At 43.2% G+C, this 26266-nt stretch overlaps 1 protein-coding gene across 4 annotated transcripts in view; it reads right to left on the reverse strand.

The window, feature by feature from the left end:
- Positions 1-26266, reverse strand: part of MYOCD (myocardin) — a 91765-nt gene that overhangs the window by 19595 nt on the left and 45904 nt on the right. For 3 of the 4 annotated variants that reach the window (XM_045199219.3, XM_045199220.3, XM_045199221.3), the window contains 5 exons: positions 24390-24551; positions 10139-10314; positions 7524-7649; positions 2778-3022; positions 674-827 (listed from right to left, as the gene is read on the reverse strand). In XM_045199219.3, the coding sequence (XP_045055154.2) occupies positions 674-827; positions 2778-3022; positions 7524-7649; positions 10139-10314; positions 24390-24551 (863 nt within the window). The remainder of the gene's footprint in view (positions 1-673; positions 828-2777; positions 3023-7523; positions 7650-10138; positions 10315-24389; positions 24552-26266) is intronic. The other variant, XM_053911698.2, reaches the window with a different exon arrangement.

Here is a 26266-nt window from a genome sequence, read left to right on the forward strand (position 1 = left end):
GGGATTTCTGAAAATAGTACATTGTTTTAAGTCATATAATGGACACAGAGTTACCAACACTTTATCTTGATAAATAAAGACTAACATCCTTACTTGATGATATTTCTTTTAATAAAAAGAAACACGACTTTCCCAGAAACACTCAGCTTTCATCTATTCTCATCATTTCCTACTGGAAAGTATCCTTTAGCATTCAAAACACTGGGAGAAAATAAGTACTTTGAATAAAGATTAGTCAGATCTGTTGAACATATTTAGATTTGTGAAAAGCCCTCCACATGGTTCTTATTTTCTCATTTCATCATTTTGGTGAAAAGTCACCAAAGAACTGACCTCTGGCTGAGAGCTCATGTCAGCCCCACAGCTGCTCTCTGGGCAAGGCTGTATCATGTATGTATGATTGCATTTGATTTTCACGATCAATCACTTGTGCAAATGAGGAATCTGAGGTGTAATAGGATTAAGAAACTAGCCCAAGGTTGCATGGCCAGCAATAATGCTGAGACAGGCCTTCAACCCCAGAAGTTAACACTTTCACCTCCTTGAGTCCCTCCCATGTGCTTCTCCAAACTGCTCTTCTATACAAGAAATTGGTTGGTCAGAATGTTATTGACAATGTACGGATGTATTTGTTAAAAAAGAAAAAAGAAGAAAATCGTGCCAAATCCTATACCTTCAGATCATCTAGGTTTGATGGGAGTGGGCCTGGTTTGAGAGAAGAGACACCAGTTTGTCCAGAAAAACTGTTTTTGACAGGAGACAAAGGGGTATTGCTCAGTGGTGTTGAAGAAGAGTTTGAATTTCTGACCATCTGTTCATTTGGTTCCCTGAAAAACAGACAAAAAAGAGGCACTTAAAATACAGTCAAATCTATATATTATGATTTATAAGAAATAACCATATATATTTGGTAATCATATGTTTTCTGACTTACAGTTCTTAAAACCCTTGAAATTTCATAAGTGATGAGTGACAAAGGTACCTTCTGTCATATGAATGAGGTGACTTTTGGACTCTATCTAAGGAGGGATGCTGGTTGCCAAGAGACTCGGTCATGCAATGAGAGGGTAAAGCTTTTCTTCCCACGCCCCTGACCTCCAGGTAGGGGAGGGGAACTGGAGATTGAATTTACCAATGGCCAACGATTTAATCAGTTATGACTTTGTCATGAAACTTCTGTAAAAACCCAAAAGGTTGGAAGTCAGAAAGTTTTTGGGTTGATGAACATGTGGAGGTGCTGGGAAAGTGGCCGGCTTGGAGAAGGGATGGAAGATCCACACCCTTTCCTCATGCCTTGCCTTATGCATCTCTTCCATCTGGCTGTTTCCTCAGTTATATTCTTTCATAACAAACCAGTAATCTAGTAAGTAAAATTTTTCTCTGAGTTCCATAAGCATCTCTAGCAAGCTAATGAAGCCCAAGGAGGAGGTCTTGGGAACCTCTGATCTATAGCTGTTGACAATAAGCCCAGGTGACAACTTCTGGACTTGCAACTGGCATCTTAAGGGGGTGAGGATGGCAGTCTTGTGGGACTGAACCCTTAACCTGCAGAACTTGATGCTATTTCCAGGGAGCTAGTGTCAGAATTAAGTTGAATTGTTGGACACCCAGCTGATGTTGGAGAATCGCTTGGTGATGTGAGGGAAACCTCCTCCACACACAGGAATTGGGTAACCAGGACCTTTAGGGGGATGCTATATTTAGATCAGATCACAGGTTAATTGTCTACCAGGATCAGGCAAGTAATAAGTCAGCAGAAAGTGCAGGGTGAGGAAAATCCAAGCAGGTGAGATGGCAGGTGGCAAAAGAGACTCAAGCTGAGTTTGGGGGAGACAGGAAGGAGTGGTGGAGACTCTGGCATATGGGTGAGGCATATCCATGTATGACTTAGCAGGTGCACTGTCCCATGGAGGCAGAAGCATGCCCGGGAGACTGTCCACAGCATTATCGCCCACATCACCTGAGGCTGAACTGAGAGACAGCGGAAACCTACCTCCCAGCTTCAGAGTGAAGGAGACTGACCATTGAAAAGGTGACCTGGTGTGGAGGTCACACCCTGGGGCTCAGGAGTCAGTTTTCTTTTTTTTTCTCATTATATAAGTAATACATCTTTATTTTCGAAAATTTATGGAGGAAAGGAAATGATTTTAAGTACTGAAAAAATATTCATAATGTCACTAGCTAAAGATAACTATTATTAATATTTTATGGATTTTCTTTGAGTTTGTATATTTTTAAATTAAATCTATTAGGGTAAGATTGATAATCACATTATATAAATTTCAGGTGTACAACATTATAATACAAGAAAAACAGGTAGTCAGTCTTTGAGGTTGTCATTCAGCCACTCAACTGTCACTTCCTAAAACACAAGAGCTGAACTGATTTAAGAAACGTAACCTGTGTTGGAATTGCTCACAATTCCAGCATACGTTCTTAAATGGTTTCTCCTCTCTGTTCCACAGTTCAGTCTGCAAGTGCTCATACCTCCCCCTTTCCCAAGCAGGCCTCTGATTCAGGGGCATTGATTTACTTGCTCCCTCCTGACCTTGCTTTCCTGAAAATACTACACTTGATCTTAGCCAAAAGGCCGAGAAGCGATGCTTTCCTGAAAATATGTGTGATTTCTGAACAGTCATATCCTACACATAGCAGAGGAGGACATGATGCACTATGGAACTCGCTGGATCCCAAGGCGCTGGCCCAGGATGCCTCGGGTGGATAGAAGCCATCCCACCCTCTGTGTGCAGCTCCCAACCCCCACCCTCCTGACTCACTTGAGTGGTGTGTGATGAACCCCGGGGTAGTTGAGCCGGTGCTGCTGCTGCTGGCTGAGGATCTGGAGCTGCAGGAAGAGCTGCTGCTGCTGGAGCAGCCGAGCATAGGCAGAGTCCATGGGCGGAGGCGACTTCTCCGCCTTCTGGTCTGGGGGGATATACTGGTGATATTTCAACTTCTTCACCTTTGGCTTGGGGTCCTTGGGCTTTTTGTGGCGGTTCTTACTGTCGCTCAAGGACTTGGACTGCAAAAGGATAAAGACACACATGTGCTTAGGGTGGGAATGAATTATGGGTATACTGCGAGGAGGTTTTGTCTGACCAGTGTTCTTGAATCTCAGAAATATAGAACAGCAAAGGCATGATATGCAATCTCCAGGACATCAAGCTATCTACTAAACAAACCCATTGCAAGTGTAGTGCACTGAGAGGACACCCTCTAGATGGGGAGTCTGGAATCTCAGAAGTGGCTCCTGAAGTATTTTCTTCCTCAAGTAGAGTGAGATTAAGTCTGGGTTTCAGTGAGAACACTTTCCTCATCTCTACCCAGCTGATGGCCTAATAAAGGATGCCTTCTGATCCTGGGATTGACTAGTAAGAAGGTTCTTTCATATGTACACACAAAATCACAGTTAGTTAAGCACTTAGTAAATTGACTTAGAAATGACATAAACTTCGATGACATTAACCTTGTCTTTGAAAATCCAGAATTAGAAGCTTCGTTGCTTCAGGCTGAAAAGTAAGATAGAATGTCCCTCCCACTCCATCTCTAAACCCTGATATAAAATCAGGAAGTGATACCCTCTGAACTAATGACACTGTACTCACTACGGGAAAGGTTTACCACATACCAGGACCCTCCCGGAAGTTACCCTTTGTAGAGCATGATTTGGACACGTTCAAAGAAGTGAAGGGTACAGGCTAGGGAGCTAAGAGAAATTTCTGATCATGGTACAATTACATTACTACATCTTAGTTACCTCACCTGCAAGTTGGGGAAAACATTCTCTACTTTCTATCTCAGTGATCAAGATAAGGGAAATATTAGATAACATTGAAATAATAATAATAGGTCTCAGGGGACAATGTCATTACATCTATAACCTGCTCCTAAAATCAAAAGGCCTCCAACATATGTCAGGAAGCAATAGGTCTATACCATGATCAGTTGAAAAATATAAATTTTCAAACCTTGACTGTATTCCAGAAGGTTGAAATAAAGAACATGGATGTCAGGACACAAGACTAGAGACTGGGGAAAAATTGGAGGAGAAGTGAGGTACCAGCAGTGCCCAGAAGAGGGGGCTCCTGAATAGCTGGCAGTCGTGTTCTGACTGGGCAGCATCCCCATTTTAACCACAAAACACACATCTGAATGTGACCTCTCCAAAGGAGCCGACTGCTGGCTTTTCTCTGACTCAGCTCATCCCACCACCGAAGCCTCTTTTGTGTTTTTCTCAAGGAGGCTGCTTCTTGGAGACTAATGAATAGTGAGAACAAGTACTTCTCCCTGCTCATTAATTGAAGAACATTTTAGTTTAGAGTCCATCTTCTGCACCTGGGGAGTTTCTGCAAGCCCTGTAGTCTCAGCTCTGCCAGCTTTGCTCCAGCTCAGCTTCTGTCTCTACCTCAAGCTAGGACTTGCCTCGTCCTGGGGAGCTGCAGCCCTGGGCGTAGCTAAAGGATTTACGCTCCATGTTGCCTTAGCACAAGGACTGAGCCATCCAGAAGATACTAAAATCAAACCATTTTCTCTGCATAGTGAGGGCAATGTCTACTGAACACCTGGAACTCTGAATTCATGGACTTGTGTAGTTTCCCCTCTTTCTGAGACCAGAGAATAGTAAGGTTGTGGATTTGTTCTTCTGTCTCCCACCCAGAACTGCTTGGCCAATCTAAGGAGAGAACATTCATCTTTTTAAAGCAGAGGTGCATCCAAAGTCCAGTGGCTTAAGAACTGGGTGTAAATGTGTAAAGCAGGTAGAGTAATGCAACTGGGAACCATGTGGCCTGTGGTCTCAAAGGCGTTCTCATTGTAATCTGCACACACACATACTGGAGCTGCCATACCGCACAGCAGCCAGGATGGCTGCCTTCTGCTCTGCAAGGCGAAGCTGCACACTCCAGTCTGCCAGAGCAGGCTGTTCACCAAACTGCCTAACCTCCCTTCTCCAACAGCTCACCCCTCCTGCCTCTCCTCCCTGCAATTTTCTACATGTGCAGCTCCCACCTCCACTTGCTGCCTGACTCCAGCTCAGCCTTTGAGTCCAGCTCAAACCTCAGCTCATCTGGGAAGATTTTCCTAACTCCCAGTTGTGTCTGTCATCTGCAGGCCTCATGCAGCATTTCCATTTCAAGGCTGCCTAATAACTGAGGGGGTGAGGGGGCCTGAAATCCAGCCCTCATCCTGCTTCCTAGGCTGCTGGCCTGCAGGGGAGCTGTGGCTGCCTGGGGAGGGGAACCTCTTTCTATATTGTGGTAAAATACAAGTAATATAAAATCACCATAGTGACCATTTTAAAGTACACAGTTCAGTGGCATTTTAGTACATTCACAATGTTGTATAAGTGTCACCATGGTCTAGTTCCAGAACATTCCCATCACCCCCAAAGGAAACCCTGTACCCCCTGAGCAGTCACTCCCTGTTCCCTCCCTGCAGTCTCCGGAAACCCCTACCTGCTTTCTGTCTCTGTGGCTTTGGCTGTTCAGGACATTTCATAGAAATGGAATCCCACACTATGTGGTCTTTTGTTTTGGGCGTTTTTCACTCAGCACACTATTTTCAAGGTTCATTCTGGTATATCATGTATCAGTACTCATTTCTCTTTACAGCTGAACAATATTCCATTGTACAGATAGGCCACATGGTTACCCATTCTTTAGCTGACGGACATTTGAGTTAGTTTCAACTTTTGACTGTTGTGAATGGTGTTACTATGAATATTAGCGCACAAGTTTTTGTTTGAACACCTGTTTTCAGTTCTCGTGAGCACATATCCAGGAGTGGAAACTGGGTCACATGGTAATTCTGCACTGGATTTATTGAGGAACTACTACCACTCTCCGTAGTGGCTTCACCGTTTTACATTTCCATGGGCAGGGAAGGGGAGTTCCCCTCTCCACATCGTCAGCACTGGCCATTTTCTTTCTTTCTTTCTTTCTTTTTTTTTTGACTATAGCCATTCTGGTGGGTGTGATGTGGTATTTTGTTGTGGTTTTGGTTTGCATTTTCCTGATGACTGATGACATTGAACACCTTTTTATGTGATTGTTGGCAATTTCTTTACCTTTGGAGAAATGTCAAGTCCTTTGGGGCACATTTTTCTTACTTTCTAAAAACACCAAGTGGCTGTGACACCCAACTGGACTGCAGGCTCCTGGAGGACAGGAGTCCTGTGTTACACAGCCTTGACGCTCACCGACCACGTAAGAGATGTGACGGTTTTCAGAGCACTCCTCTTCATTCCATCATTGGCCCTTCATGAACCTTACCGAGTCACCAGGGCAGGGTGGTTTCCCCAGCTTGATTGCCTTCTTCTTTGAGAAGCCCCCCAGTAGTATCTTCCTAATTTGGAGATGATGTATATCGGACAACTGAGAGTTCACAGGCATTGAGCAATCAGAAAATGTTGGCTCTTACATGAACAACAAATCCTGCTCTTTATTAAAGCTGACCTGTCCTTCCTCAGGGCAATGATCACATTCTCTTACTATACTGAGGATGACGGCTTTGCTAATGTGAATCATGAAATTTTAATACTATGGTACAAGTGTTAATAAAATTTCTTTGTACACAACATTGGAAATAATGTAGATCATTCCCTCTTTCCCCCTGCAATGAACAAATGACATCAGTAGTCATATAATTTCAAAGCTGTTGAGCTGAGTGAATTGTAAACTGGGTTTAAGCTGCTGCAGTTTGGTGGGGGCCCTCTACAGGCCAGCCGAAAGACCTGCCAGCCACTTTTCTGTCTGCTGTGGAAGGGACTATGGGGCTGTTACTTCATCAATGATTCTTACTCAGTTTACGATCACTAAAAAATATTTCCTAAGAGTCATTTCAGGACTCCATAAGTGGTGGTACTAGAGGTGAGAAGACATGCTCCCAAGCCAATGAGAAATTCTATGAGATAAAATATTATGGAGAAGGCTAAATGACTACCATGCAGTTAATTGAGGAGAGAACACTCTGTGAACTATTAGATATAGTAATGAGAAACTTAAACCAAAAATATGCTATAATGCTTGCAGTTCTGTGTCTCCTGTGAATAAAATCCCTGCCTTTATCTGTATTTCCATATGGAGACGTGCTTGGATGCCACAGGTCTTACCTGTGCAAGGCCTTCAGGTCTGCCTCCCCTGCATAAAAGCCAGCTCCCCTACACTGATTTCATGGCCCTTACAAATTCTGTGTGCATACAATCAGCTGTGTCCATCTCCAGTATGAGCTTATGAAGTCTTTTCAGTCAGGAACATACTAGCTGAGCTGTGATTCTAAAGAAATGCAAACGCATAGGTTTCTCCTCTGCAGGGAAGACTCATGCGATGCTGCATAGTTAATAGGATCTTGGTCCATACTCACTGGTGGTCCATTGCTCAACTCTTGTCACACAATGTTCATAGTGGACTAAACTATTCATGGGTCAGAGTGTCTCTCCTCGTGTTGCCAGACCTAATTCAGTGCCTGCTCAGAGCCGGCTCAGTGAGTGAGCTCTCAGGCAGGGCTCGGAGGCTGGCCATCCGTACCTTGACAGCAGAATGCACGGGGTTGGGGGTGCTGAGGGGCCCAAGCCCCTGCTTCCCTTCATCTGACTGGTTGCTGGGCTGTGAGATCGAGTCATTCCTGTCATTTTCAGAGCCAGAAGTGAGATCCTGAAACCCAAATTTTAGCATTATTAGGATGTAAGAGTAACAACTGCGTGACAGAGAAATGTTAAGAGTTCCCCCCAATACACACACACACACACACACACAGCTCTACTGTTTCAATCCTAGCTTCATATCCAAGTACATGTAATTCTACTTCCTCTGGGGGAAGGAGTCACATATACAACTTGTCAACCATTTGAGGACATTTTGAGGAGAGAAAGCGGTCATTATTAGCAATTATTCCACAAGACAGGTACAGAACTGGCCTATTCTTGGCAAACTGGGACATCTGTCAGCCTGTGTGAGGGTTCCTCCCGTCTGCGACAATGCCCACCTGTTGGACTTGGTGATGGGATTTAAAAAAAAGGAAGAGGGAGGGGTGGGTGTAAGAATGGTGGGGAAGGTGGGACAACAACTACATGACAGGGCGTTAGCAGATGGAGAATAAATGTGTGTGTGTTCTGTGTATAGCTGTGTGTGTCCCTGTGTAGTGTGCACGTGTATAGTCATGTGCATGCATACATGTAGGAAATGTGTGTGTGTCTATGTGTGGATGGGTGATGTGTTCTGTGCATGTGCATGTGTGTGTGTGGGTCTGTAGTGTGTCTTTGTGTGTATGCATGTGTATTCGGTGTGTGCCTCTGTGCATGTGTGTTTGTGTGTATTTGTGTGCGTGTGTGTACACTTGTATATATGCAGGTGTGTGTGCACATGAGTGCGTGTAGTGTCAGGACAAACCTTTGTGAGAGGCATGTTTCTATATGCAGAAGACTTGGAAGGAAATATAATCATGTTCTCTCCCATTTTCCTTCATTCCTGCGCTGTGACATTGACAAAAAGGGCAGGGGCTGCTCAGGATCTCCCCCTGGGACTGCACGACCCTTCCCTGAGCCCTGGCACCTGCAAGCAAAGGTCTGCAGGACCCATTCCTCCAGAGCCTCAGTGTCTCCACCTGTCACATGGGGTTTCCAGGTAAAAGTACAAAATGATCCTTGCCTTTTGCCTGGCATTACTCAGTGTTCCCTTCTTCCCCTCTCTAGGGTTCAGTGGGAAAATGCTTGTCTTCCCCTCAAACCATGCTTACATCAGAGACTGAGGAATTTGCTGTCAGAACAATAGTACACATGGTCTGAAAGACTCTTTGATGTTATCAAAGAGGTCTGGCTGTGGAGACCAGCTACGGCAGGCGGGGAAGGAAAAGTGCTTTGATTACCAGCTCCTGCACAGTAGATGCGTGCATATTTTGGCTCTCCTTTTTATGTCTCCCTGTTCTTCCCTTTCCATGTTTTCTCCTTGGCAGCCTCAGGTTTGCTCCCACAGAGGGAAGCAGGACATGACAATGACCAGTGAGTGGCACCATTTCAGGAAACAGGGCCCAGGATGATAATTACCAAACTGTCCCTGATACCTGTATGGTGCTTTATGGTGTAAAAAGTATTTTCAGATGTAATGTCTAATTTCAGTCAATCCAATAATTCCTGTGAGGCCAGTAGGAGTGAACTCTGGCTAAAGGGCAGGGACTGAAAATCTGGAGGCTTCTTCCCAGAATGGGTGTGCCCTAGAACCAGGGCCAGAAGACCCCCATCTCATGGCCACACCAGCGGGTGTCCTACCCCTCATGTGTGGGCACCCCCACACCTGCTCTTATGCCTCCATGAGTACCAGCATGCCGGCTGAGGAAAATGAGGGTAGGCCGGGTGGCTTCTAGAGGGGGCAGCTCCAGGGGCCAGGGGCACGGCAGTGTCCCACACACCACACAGCTCTGCAGCCTTGCAGAGGGGCCTTACTTCCTCCCCTGTCAGAATCAGCATCAGTGCTCCCTGCCTGGGGGCCTGTGGTAGCCAATAGAAAATGCATATGAAGTGGCTAGCACTGACCCTGGCACACAGTGAGCCCTTAACACATGGCTGTGGCTGCTGTTCGTAATCATCACGGTTCTTTATAAATGTGCTTTTCACAATATTTTCAATATACATTCTTCACATTTTAGGAGTTTCTCTCCAGAAAAAGGTGAATGCTGTGCCGGGTTTGGGGCTGGAAGTGGACCTTGCAGTGGTTTGGCAGGTAGAAACCTGCTCACAGCAGGACCCGAGTGGGCCTCCGTTCTGTAACCCAGCACCTCTAGTTACTGTTCAGTGCATGGAAAGGCTGGGCTCTGAAACCAGTCCTGCTTGGGCACATTCTGTCCAGGACATGGTTGGTGGGGCATCTAATCTCAGTGAACCTCATGTTTATTTTCCCTGTAAAAATAGAGATAAAAGATATCTACTTGGCAGAGTAGATGCTCGTAAATTAAGTCAGAGGGGATGGTCCTGGGATTTTCTCTCAGGGCTTTCTGGAGGTTTTTGCCACTACACACAGAGCCCTGGACCCCAAAGGGTGAGGAGAGGCATGGAGGTAATAGGCTGTCAAAAGATACTTCTGGATCTCAGCTCAAAACTGTGTTGATTTTAAGACTGAAGAGATGACAGGCTGAGGTGTGGTTAGTTTACCTGGATTGTGCCCAGAGGACCTGCCAAAGAGGTCTCTGTAGCTTTAGTGTCTGGGGGGGATCTCGCTGGGCCCTGGGGGTCTTCACTTCGAGTATGATCTGGAGAAAGCCCATCGCTGCTGCTGTCTTCCTCAAAGGCAAATGCATCTGCAGATTTGGAGAAGGTCACCTGGTTACCTGAGGGGTGAAATCCAAAACTGGGTGAGTGGCTTAGGCACATCAAATGCTCCACTGGGTCACTCCCCTCCCCATCAAGATTAGCTCCATGCTCTGTATCCAGTTCAAGGGAAGAATGAAGATGAATTTTAAATTATTTCATTTCTCATCTATTTACTCCGTATGGGAACTTGGGTTTTTAAAAGTGATGTTTGGCAGGGAAGAATGAGTTGCATTACTTGTTAAACTGTATTTTCAGGTTTATCCATTCCTGAACATTTTCTTTGTGAACGCATATCTTTCTGGAACCAAATCAGGGAAGAGGAAAGGCAGAAAAGGGGCCACTGGACGCAGCCTGAGGCCAATGGAGCAAGCCCTGGGAGAATGCCCGTCACCCTCAGTCTCACAACGAGAGACAGAACTGAGATGACAGCGTGTCATGCGCATCATCTTCAGATACAAAGCAGAACACAGCACAAAATGTTTAGCAAACTCTGCTAACAGGATAAGCTATTAAGACAGCTACTAAGTTTAAATTCCTGAATGTCAGAATTAGCTAATGTCACAGGGTGTCCCAAAGACCCATTCAACTAATGCATATCTGTTTATAAGAGCCATAAATGTGTCTCAGAAAAGTCAGGGTCATCTTTACTTGCCTAGTATTTAAATTTTCTTTCAATTCCTCATATCTCTGTGTCTGTTTTGGAAATCTGCATTGGCTTACACATGCAGAGCTGCTTCCTCAGCGGCCCACATGGACTTTGGAGCAGGACAGGTACCTTAGCTTGGGGAGAGGGGTTCCCAGACCAGACAGGACTATAATGGCATCTTTGTATGTCCCTTGTGGTTCTTAACCACTCAGTTCCATCTGGTTTATTATCCAGCTGCACTTTGTAAGCTGTGCTGGGGCTGCATTGCTCATCTGGCCTGACTGTAGGCCCGGCTCTTCTGAAGGAATTTGGGTGTTATCAGGAAGTTTCCAGCCCCGGTATTCTGCAGTCACACCAACAAGAACTTCTGACTCCTGCTCTGAGCAGATAAGAAAGAGGAGCTTTCACCCTGTGGACTGGAGAGGCAGCGAAGAGCTAGAAGTCATGGAACAAATGTGGTTTGGGGCTTGTCATCGCCACCACTGCTGGCATCTCTCACGGCCCCTCACTCAGACATCCAAGGGTCAAATCAGGAAAGAGGCCAGACAAGGACAGGGCAGGTGGAAACTCCAGTTGCTGGCCCATTGGGCAGCCTGCTGACCTGGAATGGCTTGGGGACCATATTGCTGCTTTTCTATGATTATAAAAGTAATATATGCTTATCATAAAAATTCATATAATTAATATGGAATGTCCATAATAATCCCCCTTCCCCAGAGTAATTTGTTTCCTCTTCTAGATTAATTCTATACATATAGCAAGACATGCATACAAATTTTAGAAAAGTATTTCATCCAGATAGGACTGGGTAAGACATATTGTTCTAAAACTTGCTTTCTTTTACTCTAAAGTGTTTCCTGGTGATCTTTCCATGTGAGCACATAAGAGATCTTCCTCAATTAAAAATCATTATTTTATTGGTAGCAGCTACACAGTTTTCCATTGCATTAATGGGAACTTTTATTTTTCAACTTTTATTTTGTAAAGTGCACTTTTTTAAGTACAAAATACCTGAAATAATAGACAAGTATGGAGAATAATATAAAACATCTGTTTATATATCAACTGGAATAAATACAACCTATCATGTTCTTATATTTGCATCAGAAACCTATTCATTTTTCAACAGGGGCATTTCATTGGGTATTTGACAAGTATCAGCTTTTTCTTTGAGGTCAGGGTCACTCTCCTCCCACCCCTTCAGTACTCTGGTCTCAAATAGCTCCCTCTCTCTTTTAAAAGTCCAGAATTAGTTCACAACCTTCCTTTCTTTTTTTCTCACAGCAAAGCCTGCACTTCACAAATAAAGCTGTATTTGTCATTTTCATGGAATGTGAAAAAAATGTATATATTTCTTTCTCCAGGGGAATCATTGGCCTGAGATCTTCCCAGGAAGGTCCTTCCAGTTGCCTCCCTGAATATGCTTCCATTTTAAACTCAATCTATAAATTTCTTCACTTTAGACACCATGTTTTTTTGAAATTTCCAAATCCTACTTACATGTTTGGGATTAAACACTTTGTCCCTGTTAGAACAATTACATGCATTATTGGAGGCAGGTGGGCATGGGTGCTGGAGAAGGTGGATGCTACACCTTCCCCAGCCCAGGAGTCACAGCACTTCATGGGGACCCACCTGGTAAACACCCAGAGCCAACACCATTCCTGTCCTCAGGGGTTCCCGCATGTGGCTGTGCTTGCCCCTTGAGGTGCTGGTTTTCTCTGCCCAACAGGGCTCCCATCTGACAGCTTCATTATCCTATACCCCCCTCCCCGCTTCTTCAGTCTAAATGAGGATGGATCTTCTCTGTGCAGTTTGATACTTCAGGTGACAGACTCCCCCCACCCCCCACCTGCCACACCCAGAGCATCACATCTCAAATGTGTACAAATTAGAGGGAATTAGCCCAACTGCCAAATTGTTGAAGTAGTATAACATGGGTAGAAATGTTGCGAGAAGGGTTGTTGGGGGGGAGGGAAGAGAGAGAGAGAGAATGGGGTTTTTTCTTGGCTCCCAGCAACCCCCCTTTTCAAGTGGAGTGACAGCAAATGATAAGAACAGTAAATTGTGTCAGTAGTTCACTCAATAGAACATCAATAATAAAAATAATCAACGTTTTTTAGGCCTCGTGTGGACCAGTAAGTTAGAGCTGGGGGCATGTTTTCTCATCTCCCTTTTGAGGACCTTGCAAGGTCTAGTCTGCCCAGGTGTTCTGAGACTGGGCTGATGGAGGGCCCAGCCTTGGGACTCTCAGAGCCACAGCAGAAGGGTGGGAAGTCAGTGCCGCTCCCTGGCAGGGACTGTGTTTAGGGACGCACTGGAAGATCTTCTGGCTGGTTGGAGAAAAGAGCCAATGTCTCTCCTTTTTCTGCACACATGTCCCAAGGACATCCCCATATTCCACCACATATTTTGCTTGAGTTTTTGTGATTTGAGAGGCTGAATGTGACACCTTGATTGTGAGAACAGAGAAGGCGGGACACTCTGGGAAGGGTGATTGCGATGATCTCACTGGGACTTGTCTCAGAGAAAGGCTGGAGGGGTTGGGGAAACCCTGTTGTTGCTACCAGTACATCAGCATGTCCTTTGCACTTGAAATCTGGCACTGGGTGACCTCAGATTGAGGTCTAGACTTTTCCACTGGAATCACATGGAAAAGTCTAGAAGTCAAGTGTCTGGAATAAAGGAGTCACTAATCAGTCCCATTTCCCCAGTACCAGGCAGAGCACTCCTCGATTATTTTATTCATTTCCAGCCTTCCCACTGTAAGAGTAACAGAGAGAAGCAGACACATAATCAGATGCAACGTAGTGAAGAGATGGCAAACTGAGGGAAGGAGGTGATTTAGCTGTGGCCATGGGACACAACCGGAAAATTGTCGAGGACTAGGCTGGGGAGTGCTGCTGGCAGCCAGATGAAGGAGCCAGCAGTGTGGGGCTGTCCAAACAGACTCCCGGAGGAGGCAGGATTAAATGGAGGTTGAAATGACCGTCAGCTGTGGAGAGGCAATTAAAAGGGGTGGGGGGAGTTGGCAATAATGGAGAGAGTGGAGGGGAAGTGACAGAGTGGTGATTAGTAGAGCTGGGCTGGGAAGGGTGAGGGAGAAACTCTCCCAGCCAGGGCAGAGATTTATTTTGAGAGCCAATCCCTGGAGAGACACAGCTTCTAAGAGTCTACTTTATCAAGTGACATCAATCATGTAAAGAGGTTCTTCTGCTTAAATCAATGAAGAAACCATTAGTATGTGCAACCACATATAGGATACTTGTTTACACCTGGATAAAAAAAATAGAAGGGTGAAGGCCAAAGCCCCAAATATGACTCCCGTGTGGCATCTAAGATGCATAATGTGCCAGGTGTGAATATGCCGACAGACACACTGAGACCCGTCAAGTGCTGTCTAGGCCAAAAGACCCCACCAGGGGGCCCCAGCCACTCACCACTCCCTGGACGCTGCCAATGGTTTGAGTCTGATTGCCAGGGCAGGAAGGGGTGAAAGGGCAGGAGCCTACACACAGCTACACACTCGGCCCAGACTCTGTGCGTGAATAAACTGAAAGACTGTAAGAGCAGAAAGGCCCCAAGACCCAATGGCAGTGGCTTCCCTTTGAGGTGAGGTTAGGTAGTGTTCAGTGTGGTCAGTGAGAAGCTGGGTTCTGGAGTCAAACAGAATTGGTTTGTTTCTTGGTTCTGCCACTTCAGTGATAAAGTGACTGTTGGCAAGTTATTTGATCTCTGGGGCCTCAGTTTCCCCATCTATAAAATGAAAAGAATAATAATAGCTAGCTTTCAGGGTTTTGAGGATGAAAATAACACAACGTATGTAAAGCACATTGTGTGTTATTTATAATACAGAGTCCCCGATGTGTAATTGTTCAATAATTTCTAGCTGCTGTTATTGTTAGATTGTCCTCATTAAGCATATCTGCTTGTCTCCAGTTTACCATTATCAAAATAAAAAAGGCCACCCGAGAGGCAGTTTATTCTGTGGTCAGCTTTGCAAGGTCAGCACAACTCCAGGGACAGAAAAACTGGCTTGTTCCGAATGGTTCCCTCTGGGAGAGCAGAGACAGACCTTCTCCAGAGCAGGAGGAGTATCACAGGAAAGGGTGCCACATTCTCCTCTCCTTCCTGGTTCAAGTCAGATGCCTGTGGACCAGGACAAAGGCCAGCTTATCTCACCGCCTCTGGAACAACCAAGCCTATCACCTTTGTGCTGTGAGCCTGGGCCTCTGCTCCAATCTCCCCGGTGCTAGGCTCTCTGGGAGTGTTGTGCCCTGGCTATTGTCCCTGTAGACACTTTGGGGGTGTGATGACAAGGACCTGCTTTGGGAAGCCCTGATATCATCCCCCAGCTATGTCCCCGGGGCTGGCTCCGGGCACTGGCCCCTTGGGGATCTTGGCCTGGTGACTCTTAGCTTCCCCTCTCCCTCTTGCAAGTGATTAGATGAATGAGTCCGTTGTACTTTCCTCTGCATAAACATTTAAAATTCCAAGATTAGGGTGAGATAATTGGAGTCCTAGTTACCTTTCGGCTGGGCCCATACCAAGGGCTGGAAACCACAAAGTGGAATGTGAAAATGGGCTGCGCCTGCTTATCTGCTAGCAAGCCGGAGCCTGGCCCTGCCGGAGAGTGGCAGGAGAGCTATTTTAACTCATGGGCAGACCATCCCTTCACATCCTCCTGGAAGAGACTGAAACAGAATCCATCCCCTCAGTGAGAAGGCTACCAAGTGAAGGTGGATATAGTTTAAATGTGGCTCTTGTCTTGAGATGTTTCCGTACACTGAAGATACCCTTTTCTGCAGAGGATGGATTGCATCGTCCAGCAAAGACGAACTGCACTGCTCTGGAAGGGGATCAGGGTCTTCATTATGGAAACAGATGTCAGTGGACTTTTGAAGGAACAAGGATTCCTTTTCCTCACTTTCCTGGCTAGAAGTTTGCCGTAAGTCTCTAGGCAGATCCTGATCCTAAGACTACAGAAATTGGGAAAGACAGTTAACTTGGTTTTAAGCACTTGATGTAGCTCTTCGGACTAATTCTCTTGGCACCAGATCCGCAGGGGTGTAGAGATAGTTCATCACTTTCTCTCACTTCCCGTCTATAGGACCCCACACTCTCAAAGCACCCTCTCAGATTTCTAGAAACTTCTTCCCAGCTGCAGGCCCCACGTGGGCATGCCCTGCCCACTCCCAAAGATGACTATGATCACTGGGCAGCAAAGGCCAACACCAGTGCAAGCACCTTTGCTCAGTGCTAGGTAACTTTCCTTCTTGCCACTCCCACCCCACCCAAAGATCCTGGCCCCTAATTCTCTTGTCCCACCTGTTTCCCAGAACCTTCCTCCGAGAAATATTTTTCATGTATGCCTCAGTGTGTTTCTTTCCCCCAAAGATTTGCGCTTTGAAAATTATTTCTCATTATGGAATGATAGAGTTGGTCCAGAAGAAAGTTACTCTGATGCAAACCTTTTCTTTTTAAGCCAAAGAAAATGACTATGATCGGGCTTATTGTCTATTTGCCTTAAAAGTGAATAGGAGAGTGTCAGGACTTCCAGAATCTCAAAGATGACTGGATTTTTCAGCAAATATGATTCTTTTAGTTTTGTTTTATCATAAAGTCTGAGCCTTGGAGATATGAGTAAGCAAAGACTAGTGCAGTGCCTTTTAGAAAGGTCATGTGACAGTTGTGAATGGAGGACCTCTGGACCATCCCTGGTGGACTAGAAATGTTGCTTCCTGTGTTAAAGGGTTAGGGTAATAAAAATAACACCTCCCTCTGTGATAATGAGGCCGTATGTCCTGAATCACAGATCTGATTTCTTTTTTTAAGTAGCTGAAGAGCTGACTCAGACATTCAGGTGGGAAGCCTGGCTCAATCCAAGGCCAAGATGAGGACCCCTGGGGAGAAGGTGCTTGTCAATTGGAGCAGAACCCCAGGACCCTTCCACTGATTGGAGAGTTGGGAAAGCCAGCTGGATTCTCTTTTCCTCAAGCACAAACCAGGACTCTGGACAATAAACAGCTTCCTTGGTAGCTAAGGGATGGTTCTATCACATGGAGGAAACACTTAGATAACTAGAAATAGAATGAACAAGCTTGGAGTAAGCTAAGGGATCAATGAGTAACAATGACCCATGCCTAAGCTGAACAAGCTCAACACCATCGTGGAATTTCTGTTCCCATAAATCACTACTCCCACATACATAGCCTTATGTTTGTTGTGTGCAATATGCTGGACTGAGAGAGGGTGGCTGGCAGGGATCTATGGAAGAGAAACAGGGAGTCAGGTGCATGCTCTGAGATGTAACCCCACCTCACGTGGAAATCCAATTGGAAAGCTCCCTGTTCCTCCACATTACATCATTCCAGTCATACCAGCCTTTGTCTCCACCAGCTGAAGTCAGCAGAATTCTCCTTGACTCAGGAAATGCACTTCCAGGCTGGGAATGGTATTGCTAGCTGACTCCATAAGGGAGGGGGAAGTTTTTGGGAAAAGACACTGCTCATTCAGCTGACTGCAACAGGAGTCGACATCTGGGAATGAGAAAAAAAATGCCAGGGCAACAACGGGTTCTCTGTCAAAAACTATCCTCCCCTGTGTTGGGAGAAGTGCTATATATTTTTTATCTTAGGACTGGAGAATAGTTGGCCTTTATTAAAACCTGGAGGGAGCAAGACAATGACTGAGCATTCTGCTCAGAGCTTGGCAGAAACACAGAAACACAGCTACAGAGAGCTGGAGAATGCAAACACATCTGGAAAGGCATGTGGATAGAGGGAGGGGGACAATAGATACCAGGAGAGTGATACACAGTAAACCTCAGCCTGAGTCACCACTTCATCAAGGGGAGGTGATCTGATCACAAGAAGTGACAAGAAGGCGGTTGGACCATCATCACCATGGGAAAGGCTACACAAAGTGCTGTTTCTGCAGCTGGTCTCTCAGCAACTCCTTCTGCCTTTGTGACATTTCATATGATGACATCACCTTGCCCTCAAAAACTCATGCACTTTGAAAGATTACCAGTAAAGAGGCTGGTGTATGGGTTGATAACAGGTGCTCTGTTCTCCATTACTAGTGCCCACTTCTCAACTCCTTGGATTGGGTCAACCTATATCCTCCACCTCTCTCAGGAGTCATTCCTATCTTTATTCTTCACAGAAACCCTGCCTCTGTCCAAATATTGCAACAGAACTTCATTTTAGCCCTCTTTCTATATATCCTCCATTCCCCCAACCACGCTCTAGTGGGTACTTTTGACTCTTTGTACCCTGGATTCTACTTTTTACAGCATTTATTGTCTTTTATTATGATATATAATTATGTGTTTTTGTTTATTGTCTGTCTCCCCCCACTGCTAGAGCAGAAATCTTTGTATGTTTTGTTCACTGAGATATCCCAAGCACTTAGAATAGTGTCTGACACATGGAAGATGTTTGATAAATATTAAGAAATAAATGAATCAGAGGACAATCTTATGTAGTCCATCAGCTTAAATTACCATACATGCTAAAGTCTCCCAAGTCTGTAGTTCTAGACTGATACTTTCTTCTGAATCCTGGTTTAACAGTACCCATTGCTTAGTTAATCCCTGCCTATGGAACTCTTGTGAGCCTTCCAAATCCAAGAGTTAAACAAGCATTCATCATCTCTCCCCAAATCTGCTCCTCCACTCACCGTCCCTATCTTAACGAATAGCTGCCATTTACCCAACTGCCCAAAAAGGAAACCTGGATGTCATCTTTGCTTCTTCCCTTTGTCCAAATTGATATAGCCTACTGATCATCTAATCACCCAAAATCAATTGGCTCTCAGATCCTCTTTTTTTCACACCTGCCACCATGACTCTGGTTCAGACTCTCATCAACCCTCATCAAACAGTCCAATAGCCTCCTCAGAGAGCTCTGTAACTCCATTTCACTTCTACTGAGTCCACACTGCAGCTGAGGGATCTTTCTACATGCAAAACCACTGCCTTGTTCACACAAAGCACAGTGCTGATCCCCACTAGGAACCCTTCCAATGGCTCCCCACGGCTCACTGTTAGTACTAGCATTTTAAATTATGTTTTCCTCATATTGGGGAATTAGAAGAGTGCTTGAATTTGTTCCCTTAAGTGATGAGAGAAGTTTGAACCTCTCTATTGCTTTTAAGATACAATTTGAAATGCCTGTATAGCCTGACCGGTGCTACATCTTAGTCCTTATTACTAATTTCCGCCTTCTCCTTTCAGGGCTCATTGAGGAAGCCACGTCTCCCAGGATGCCTTGGGAGGTACACACATTGCATTGCCATTGTGACTTGTATCTATTCCCTGCATAGCAATTATCACAAGAGATGATAACTTCTTTCATGCCTCTTTTCTTGCTGAAGTGCAAAGTCCTGCAGGTCAGAAATGAGATGAAATGTGCTACATGTCCGCAGTGCCTGGCCTAGTCTTTACATACATTTCAAAATTGAACACACCTTGAAAAAAGCCCCATGAGACAATCATTATTATTGTTGGGGCTTCAGAGAGGAGCCACTGAGGCCCAGAGAGACATTTCCTAACTCAGTGGCCATTTGGCCAAAGTCACAGAGTCCAGCTTTGAAAACCAGGCTCCTGCTTTCCTGCCTTCAGGCACCTGCACATCCTGTTCATTACTTTTATTTTTTTTTTAATAGGCCTCATATTTTTTGTCTTCTATTCATTCCACTGACCTTGACCTTGCTCCTGCTCATGCCTTCCTGACTACTCACCTGGATGGAGTGCATTGTTTTTAACCATCAGTCTGCCTCCATACTCTCTTCAAACCTGCATTCGAAGCCACTTGATGTAAGGCCAAATTAAAAGAATTCAAGGAAAGACAAGAAACCAATACAATTCATGAGCAAATTCTTGAATGGCTTCTTTGTAATAATAATCATTGAAAGAAAAAGATTTTTAGCACGTGTTATGAAAAAGAGAGGGAGGAAGGGGAGAATACTCAAATTAGCATATTTGCAATGAAAAATGGACCATAACCCTGGGTTCAGAGAAACTCAGAACAACTGTAAGCCGATACTTTATACAACTTTAGGTTAATAACTTTGAAATTCAGGGAGGATGGTTAGAATTTTTAGAAAAATTTAAATTGTACAAATTGCCTTAAGGAGAAAATTTGAATACACAAAGAACTATGAACAAAAATGAAGAAAAGCTATCAAAGAACTACTAAGAAAAGTAGGAAGCCCCAAAGATTTTAATAGGCAACATTTCCAAGCAACAGATCATTGTGATCATATTTAAGTATTTCCCAAACATGAAAAAATATGTAAAGGTAATTATAACACTTTGTGAAGCACATGCAGCGTTGACATTTAAACCTAAGACATATAAAACAGCAACGATATAGTCTAATATTATTTGCAACATTGTAGCAGAGAGGATTAGCTGTCCATCAAAATTTATGTTCCCCTGGCCACAACATAGACACATTGCTGGGAAATCTCTTTTCATACAGAAAAGAATGTTCCCAGCCATATGTACTATTTGTAGTATTTGCACCATGGAATGTGAGTGGAAGTGATGTGTTCATTTCCAGGTTGCAGCTTTTTAAATATGTATGTGGTCCTTTTCGTTCTTTCTTTCCCCTGCCCCTCAGAGGATAGTGGAGCTCTAGGGCACAGGTTGGCACATCATGGCCTGTGACCCTGCTCTGTTTTATAAACACAGCCCTGCTCATGTTTTTACTTACTGCTATGGCTCCTTTATGCTATAGCAACTGAGCTAAGTAGTTGTGACAGACAGCTGAGATGGCTTAGTTTATTTACTATCTGGCCCTTTAAGAGGAAGTTTGCCACCCTGCCCTAGGGGCTGGTGGGGCAGTAAGATTAAAGGAGCCCTCCGTGCCTGAAAGATTTGCCATTGAGAAACACTCTGGGTTGTTTATAAATAAGATACACTTCTGTGGTTAAGCTGCCAAGATTTTGTGGTTTGTTTAGCAACTACCATTATTCCAACTAATGTTACAAGAGATTCAAAATCTCAAATAAAATACTAGCAACTTCTAGAAAAAAGAATCTGCCCTGGCTGGTGTGGCCCAGTGGTTTGAATGCTGGGCTATGGACCAAAGGGTCGCCATTTCCATTCCTAGTCAGAACACTGCCTGGGTTTCGGGCCAGGTCTCCGGTAGGGGTTGCTCAAGTGGCAACCACACATTGATCTTTCTCTTCCTCTCTTTCTCCCTCCCTTCCCCTCTCTAAAAATAAATAAATAAAATCTTTAAAAAAAAAGAATCTATGGAAGATCTTTTCCCCAAACATGCAAGGTGATAAATAAAGATAGCAATATGACATTACTAGGTTTAAAAAGAAAACCCATGTGATCTTTTCATGCATGTCAAAAGCATTTAAAAAGAGTCTCCATGTTATAAACTACTCCTAGTGGAACAGATCAGAGAAATATTTTCTCAGAATATCTACTTACACCAACAACTAATGTCATACATGGAGGTGAATGACTAGAGAAATTCCCATTTATGATAAAAACCAAACCAAACCAATGTTATCAACGACATAACAAAAAACACACCATACATGTAACAATGTCATGCTGCTTTAGAAGCACCAGCAATGCAGCAATACTAACAATTTTCTACCATGCGCTGTATTAATAATTATTAAATTGTATAATACATTTTTGCACAATATGAAGTAATATAAGTTATATGTGCTTTATATTCATACATATAATTTTACATATAATATGCATCTACATATAATGTAAATATTTAATATACAATGAAATATATTTAACTTGATTTGTATAATATAGTATATTATACTCCATAATTTACAAAATTTAACAAATTTCATATAATTTATAAATACATATATGATATATAATTTATAAATAAAACAAAAATTACGTATAATTTATGTTATAAATACTCTGTATATAATTTTAAAAATTATATTAACTATATAATCTATTAATAAAACCATAATGTCACTTGTCAAGTATCAACCAGTGCATGAAGGCAGAAAAACATACAGCAGGAGGCAGATTTTCATTGTTTGCAGACAGTATGATTGTGTTCCTACGTAATCTAAGGTAAACTGAGAAACTACTGAAACTATTAAGAGAATCTGCAAAGTTATAAAGTAAATGTGCAAAATCAATAGGTTTTCCATATGTCAGCAGTAATTGACTTTTAAAAAAACCTATTTAGGAAATTAAAGACTTGAATAGGTAGAGAGAGAGAGACTGTATTTTTGCCTCAGAATTAATATATTTTAAACATTTGAATTCATTATAAGTTAACCTGTAAATTCATTGCAGTCCCAAAGAAAACTCTAATAAGACTGAAATTGGCATGTGATAAACTGATTTTAACTTTCACCCAGCACATACTTGTGAGAGTAGACAGGAAATACTAGAAAGATCAGGCCAATGTAAAGAAACTCATGAAGACAGATATTAAAACAAATTGTAAAATATCAATAAAAGTGTATAATACTAAAACTCAGTCTTTCTCTTAAACCATGCACTTAAAAAATATCATGTCTGCTAAGGAGTAAATTATAAAAATAATGTATGTAAATGTTAGAAGACCATATAGGAGAATAACTATATTCTTGAGCTAATTTTTTTCAATAACTATATTCAGAAACCATAAAGAAAAAGATTAATAGATTTAACTATACAGAAATTTAAAAACTGCCATAGGTAAAATATACTCTACATACAAACCCCAAAAGGCCAAGGACAAACTGGTAAAAGGACCTGCAATACCTAAGGCAGATGGAGGATTAGTATTGTCTTCCTTATATAAATAGCTTGGACAAAGCAGTAAGGGAAGAAGATGCTCAGTAGGAAGAAAAGGACTAACCATGAATTGGCAAAGACACAAAATCATGTGGAAAATATAATTTCACCGTAAACCAAAGAATGCAAATTAAAATGAGGTCTTTTGCCTATCACACAAAATCAATAATAAATTTACATGCATGGAATAGAATGTTCAAAGCAATGATGAGAGATGCCCGATGGAGAGCTTTCCCTGTCCTGGACCTTATCAGAATAAAGATGGAGGAGGTAGTGTATGGTTGAGTGGGCTAGTCCTAATTCAAAGGCACAGGACAATTAGTGTGAAGGGAAAGAGTGTAGCAGATGGTAAATCACAACGGCGTATTTAGGGGCACTGACAGGTTAGCATATTGTCTCTCTTAGAGTTGATATTTTTATATTTACAGCTCTAAATATAAAATTCATGTGGCCTTTGAATGGTTGGTTGAGAGAGAAATTTTAGAATGTGGATAATGATAAGTTATTATCACACTTAATGATAAGTTTGATAATACACTTAGTGTTTGATAAAACATCTTTATATATACAGTGGTACCTCGGTACTCATCTTTAATTCGTTCCGGGACTCATGATGAGTGCCAAAATCAATGGGTACTGAACAATGAAGCATTTTCTCTTGCAGGGCAGCTTTGTGACTAATACAAGTTCTAGGGAGTGTGACTAGTCCCAAGCAAGCACCAAGGGCTGGAACATTTTTTTCTCATCAAAATGAGATGAGGTCAGTGTTTGGTGGGTTCTGAAGCCAGCGAGTACCAAGGTATGACTGTACTTTTTCAAAACGTGTTGAAACATTTAAATGTTCATTGCTTGTTAAATACATAATCCTTAGAGCCCTTTATGGGCATAACTGGAATAAAATAAGTTTGTCTATGGGAATGCTAAGCTCTCCTTTCTCCCTTCTACCATATTTCCCCAGTTTCACCCCAACCAACACCTCTATGAATGGATTCAGTACACTCAGGCTGTTTGGGTCCATTTGCTCTCAATTGTTCAAAAAGTCTACAGAATGATTTTAAACAGTTTATGATAGAATTAATGTTTGTGTCTCCCCGTTAGGTATTTGTACTCCTCTTAGCACATATGAGGGTTGCCAAAGAGTTTTCACAAACTTATAGAGCCTGAACTTTGCTCCCAGAACCTAGGAGTTGGGCAGGTTTAGTGATTCAGGTTTCTGAGAGAGGTGAACTAACCTGGGGATTCCCCAACACACCGCATGCAAACTGGGCTTAGAGTTCAGGCCTTCTCATCCAAGTTTTGGCTGTTTCTACTCTGTGGTCCACTCCCCTGTACAAGAGGAAGGCTGAAGACAGCCATGGCCCCTAAGTGATGGATGCTTGTAGAGCACATGTTTTGAGGATTATACCAAGTCCAGTTCTTAACTTGCTTAACTAGAACAAAATTCATCTATGTTTACCTGCCCTTGGAGGGTGAGTGGATGGGAATTTGTCCTCACTCCGAGGACCTCTGGTTATGGGAACATTCCTGGACAGCAACCCATGGCATGAATCTTGGCCAGGCAGAGACCTGCAGTCCCAGGGCCCAAGCATGTCTGCGCCATGGCTGCCCCACATCTCAGGGTACAGAGGGAAGCATGCCACGTGCTCTCCTACCGTTTATGGCCTCTTTCACAGTAGAATCAACAGGGAGGATGTTCTTCTCCACCAGCTCCAGCGGCCCTGGCCGGAGGGCAATTTTTTCATTGAGGTCGTCTGCAAGTCGGGCTCTTTTCAGCTTCATTTGAGCAGTTGGAATGGACCTCTCTGCAGTGGAGGCTGAGGGGTTGGCAGTAAAAGGATCAGCTGTAGAATGTGGTGTTTTTATTATTGTTTTTACTTTGTAACCAAAATCATGTGTCACACTGTGCCCTACCATCCTAGTAATTTTTCAACACAATTATCAATTCACATGGAATACCAGCTAAGACTAGACACTTCCAAATAAAGTCAAATCGTGAGTCAGGCACACAGAAAAGTTAGAGAAACTTGCTTTGTGAGGATTTTGAAGAAATGTGCGATTTGGCGATGCTGTAAGCAAGCAGTCCCTGGGGCCTGCGGTGCTTGCTGACCCTAAGCTACGACATTTGGATGCACACCCTGTCTGTATGTTCCCAGGTGCAGGCTGAGCCTGCAGTAAGTATCATCTATTATTATAATTAGTTGTAGTAGTATGATTTCTTCAGGCTTTTATACTTGTCAGTGTGATGCTGATTCAAATATCCAGGTCAGTTGTAAAAGAAAAAATTTCCTTTGAAACAGTTATTTAATTAAACTGAGGGATTTTAAAAATTGAATTTATCCAACAAGCAGTTGATGATCCTGTGTCGGGTGAGAAAGGTCGCTGACAGAGCCCTAGATCGCACCTGTGTTCCTCTGCCAGTTAGGCCCTAACTCATTCCTGTGGACAAACGGAGGACAAGCTAGTCAGCCAGGTGTTGCTAGGATGCAGAACTGTAGAGTTTGCAGCTTAACTCTCAGCATTGCAAATTTAGTAAGTGAGATATTCACAGACAAGCCTCTCAACCCCATTGTTCTGTTACTTTCATCCTATTAACGCAGGCCTAGTGTCTGATCTAGAAGTCTCCATATGGCAGCATCCATGGGACATCTGACTGTTGCAACAGGCCAGGCTTGTCTAAGAAGCTGTATCTGCAAAGCACTTGATGTGAGATGGAAGCACCAGGAAACAACCCACTGAGAGTCATAAGTGGGTGTCTTTCTTAATTACATATATATGTAATGTATGTATACACACATACATGTATGTATACACACATTTATATTGCTAGGGCTATACTTTTTCATCACAGAATTTGACTGAAAATACAGTTTATGTGTATGGGTTTTCTTCCCTGAACGTGATTGCAAATATAGTTTTGTTTTCTGTTTTTTTCTCTAAATATCATCTTGTAAACTTTTTGTCATGAAATCATTATTCTTTTAAAGCCTTATTTGTAGTGGCTGCAAGGTATTTAATTATATGGCTGATGCATAATTTATTCAGCCCATCCCTTATTGTTGGACATTTCACTATTTGCAATGTTTCAGTATCTAAATTAATTCCATAATGGACATCACTGTACATATATCTTTGCATGTCTAATTAGTTTCTTTGTATAAAATACAGGCAGATCTCGTTTTACTATGCTTTGCTTTCTTGCACATCACAGATGTTGTGTTTTTACAAATTGAAGGCAAGACCTTCCACCACTGAAGAGATTACTACTCACTTTATTGTGAGACTTGCTTTATTGTGGTGGTCTGGAACAGAACCCGGAATATCTCTGAGGTAGGCCTGTGCTAGAAATTTATTACTGGGCTAAAGGACGGGCACATTTTAAAGGAATTTGCTATATGTTGGACATTTGCTATGTGCTCGGAGAGAGTTAGGAAGTGGCACAACTAAGACTGAAACCCACATCTGATACCTTTCTAGCCATTATATGGCTTCCCGAACTGGTTGTCTAAATGGCCTAGAATGACTAAGTGAC

Source organism: Desmodus rotundus, chromosome 9, assembly GCF_022682495.2.
Source record: "Desmodus rotundus isolate HL8 chromosome 9, HLdesRot8A.1, whole genome shotgun sequence".
Lineage (NCBI taxonomy): Eukaryota > Metazoa > Chordata > Mammalia > Chiroptera > Phyllostomidae > Desmodus > Desmodus rotundus.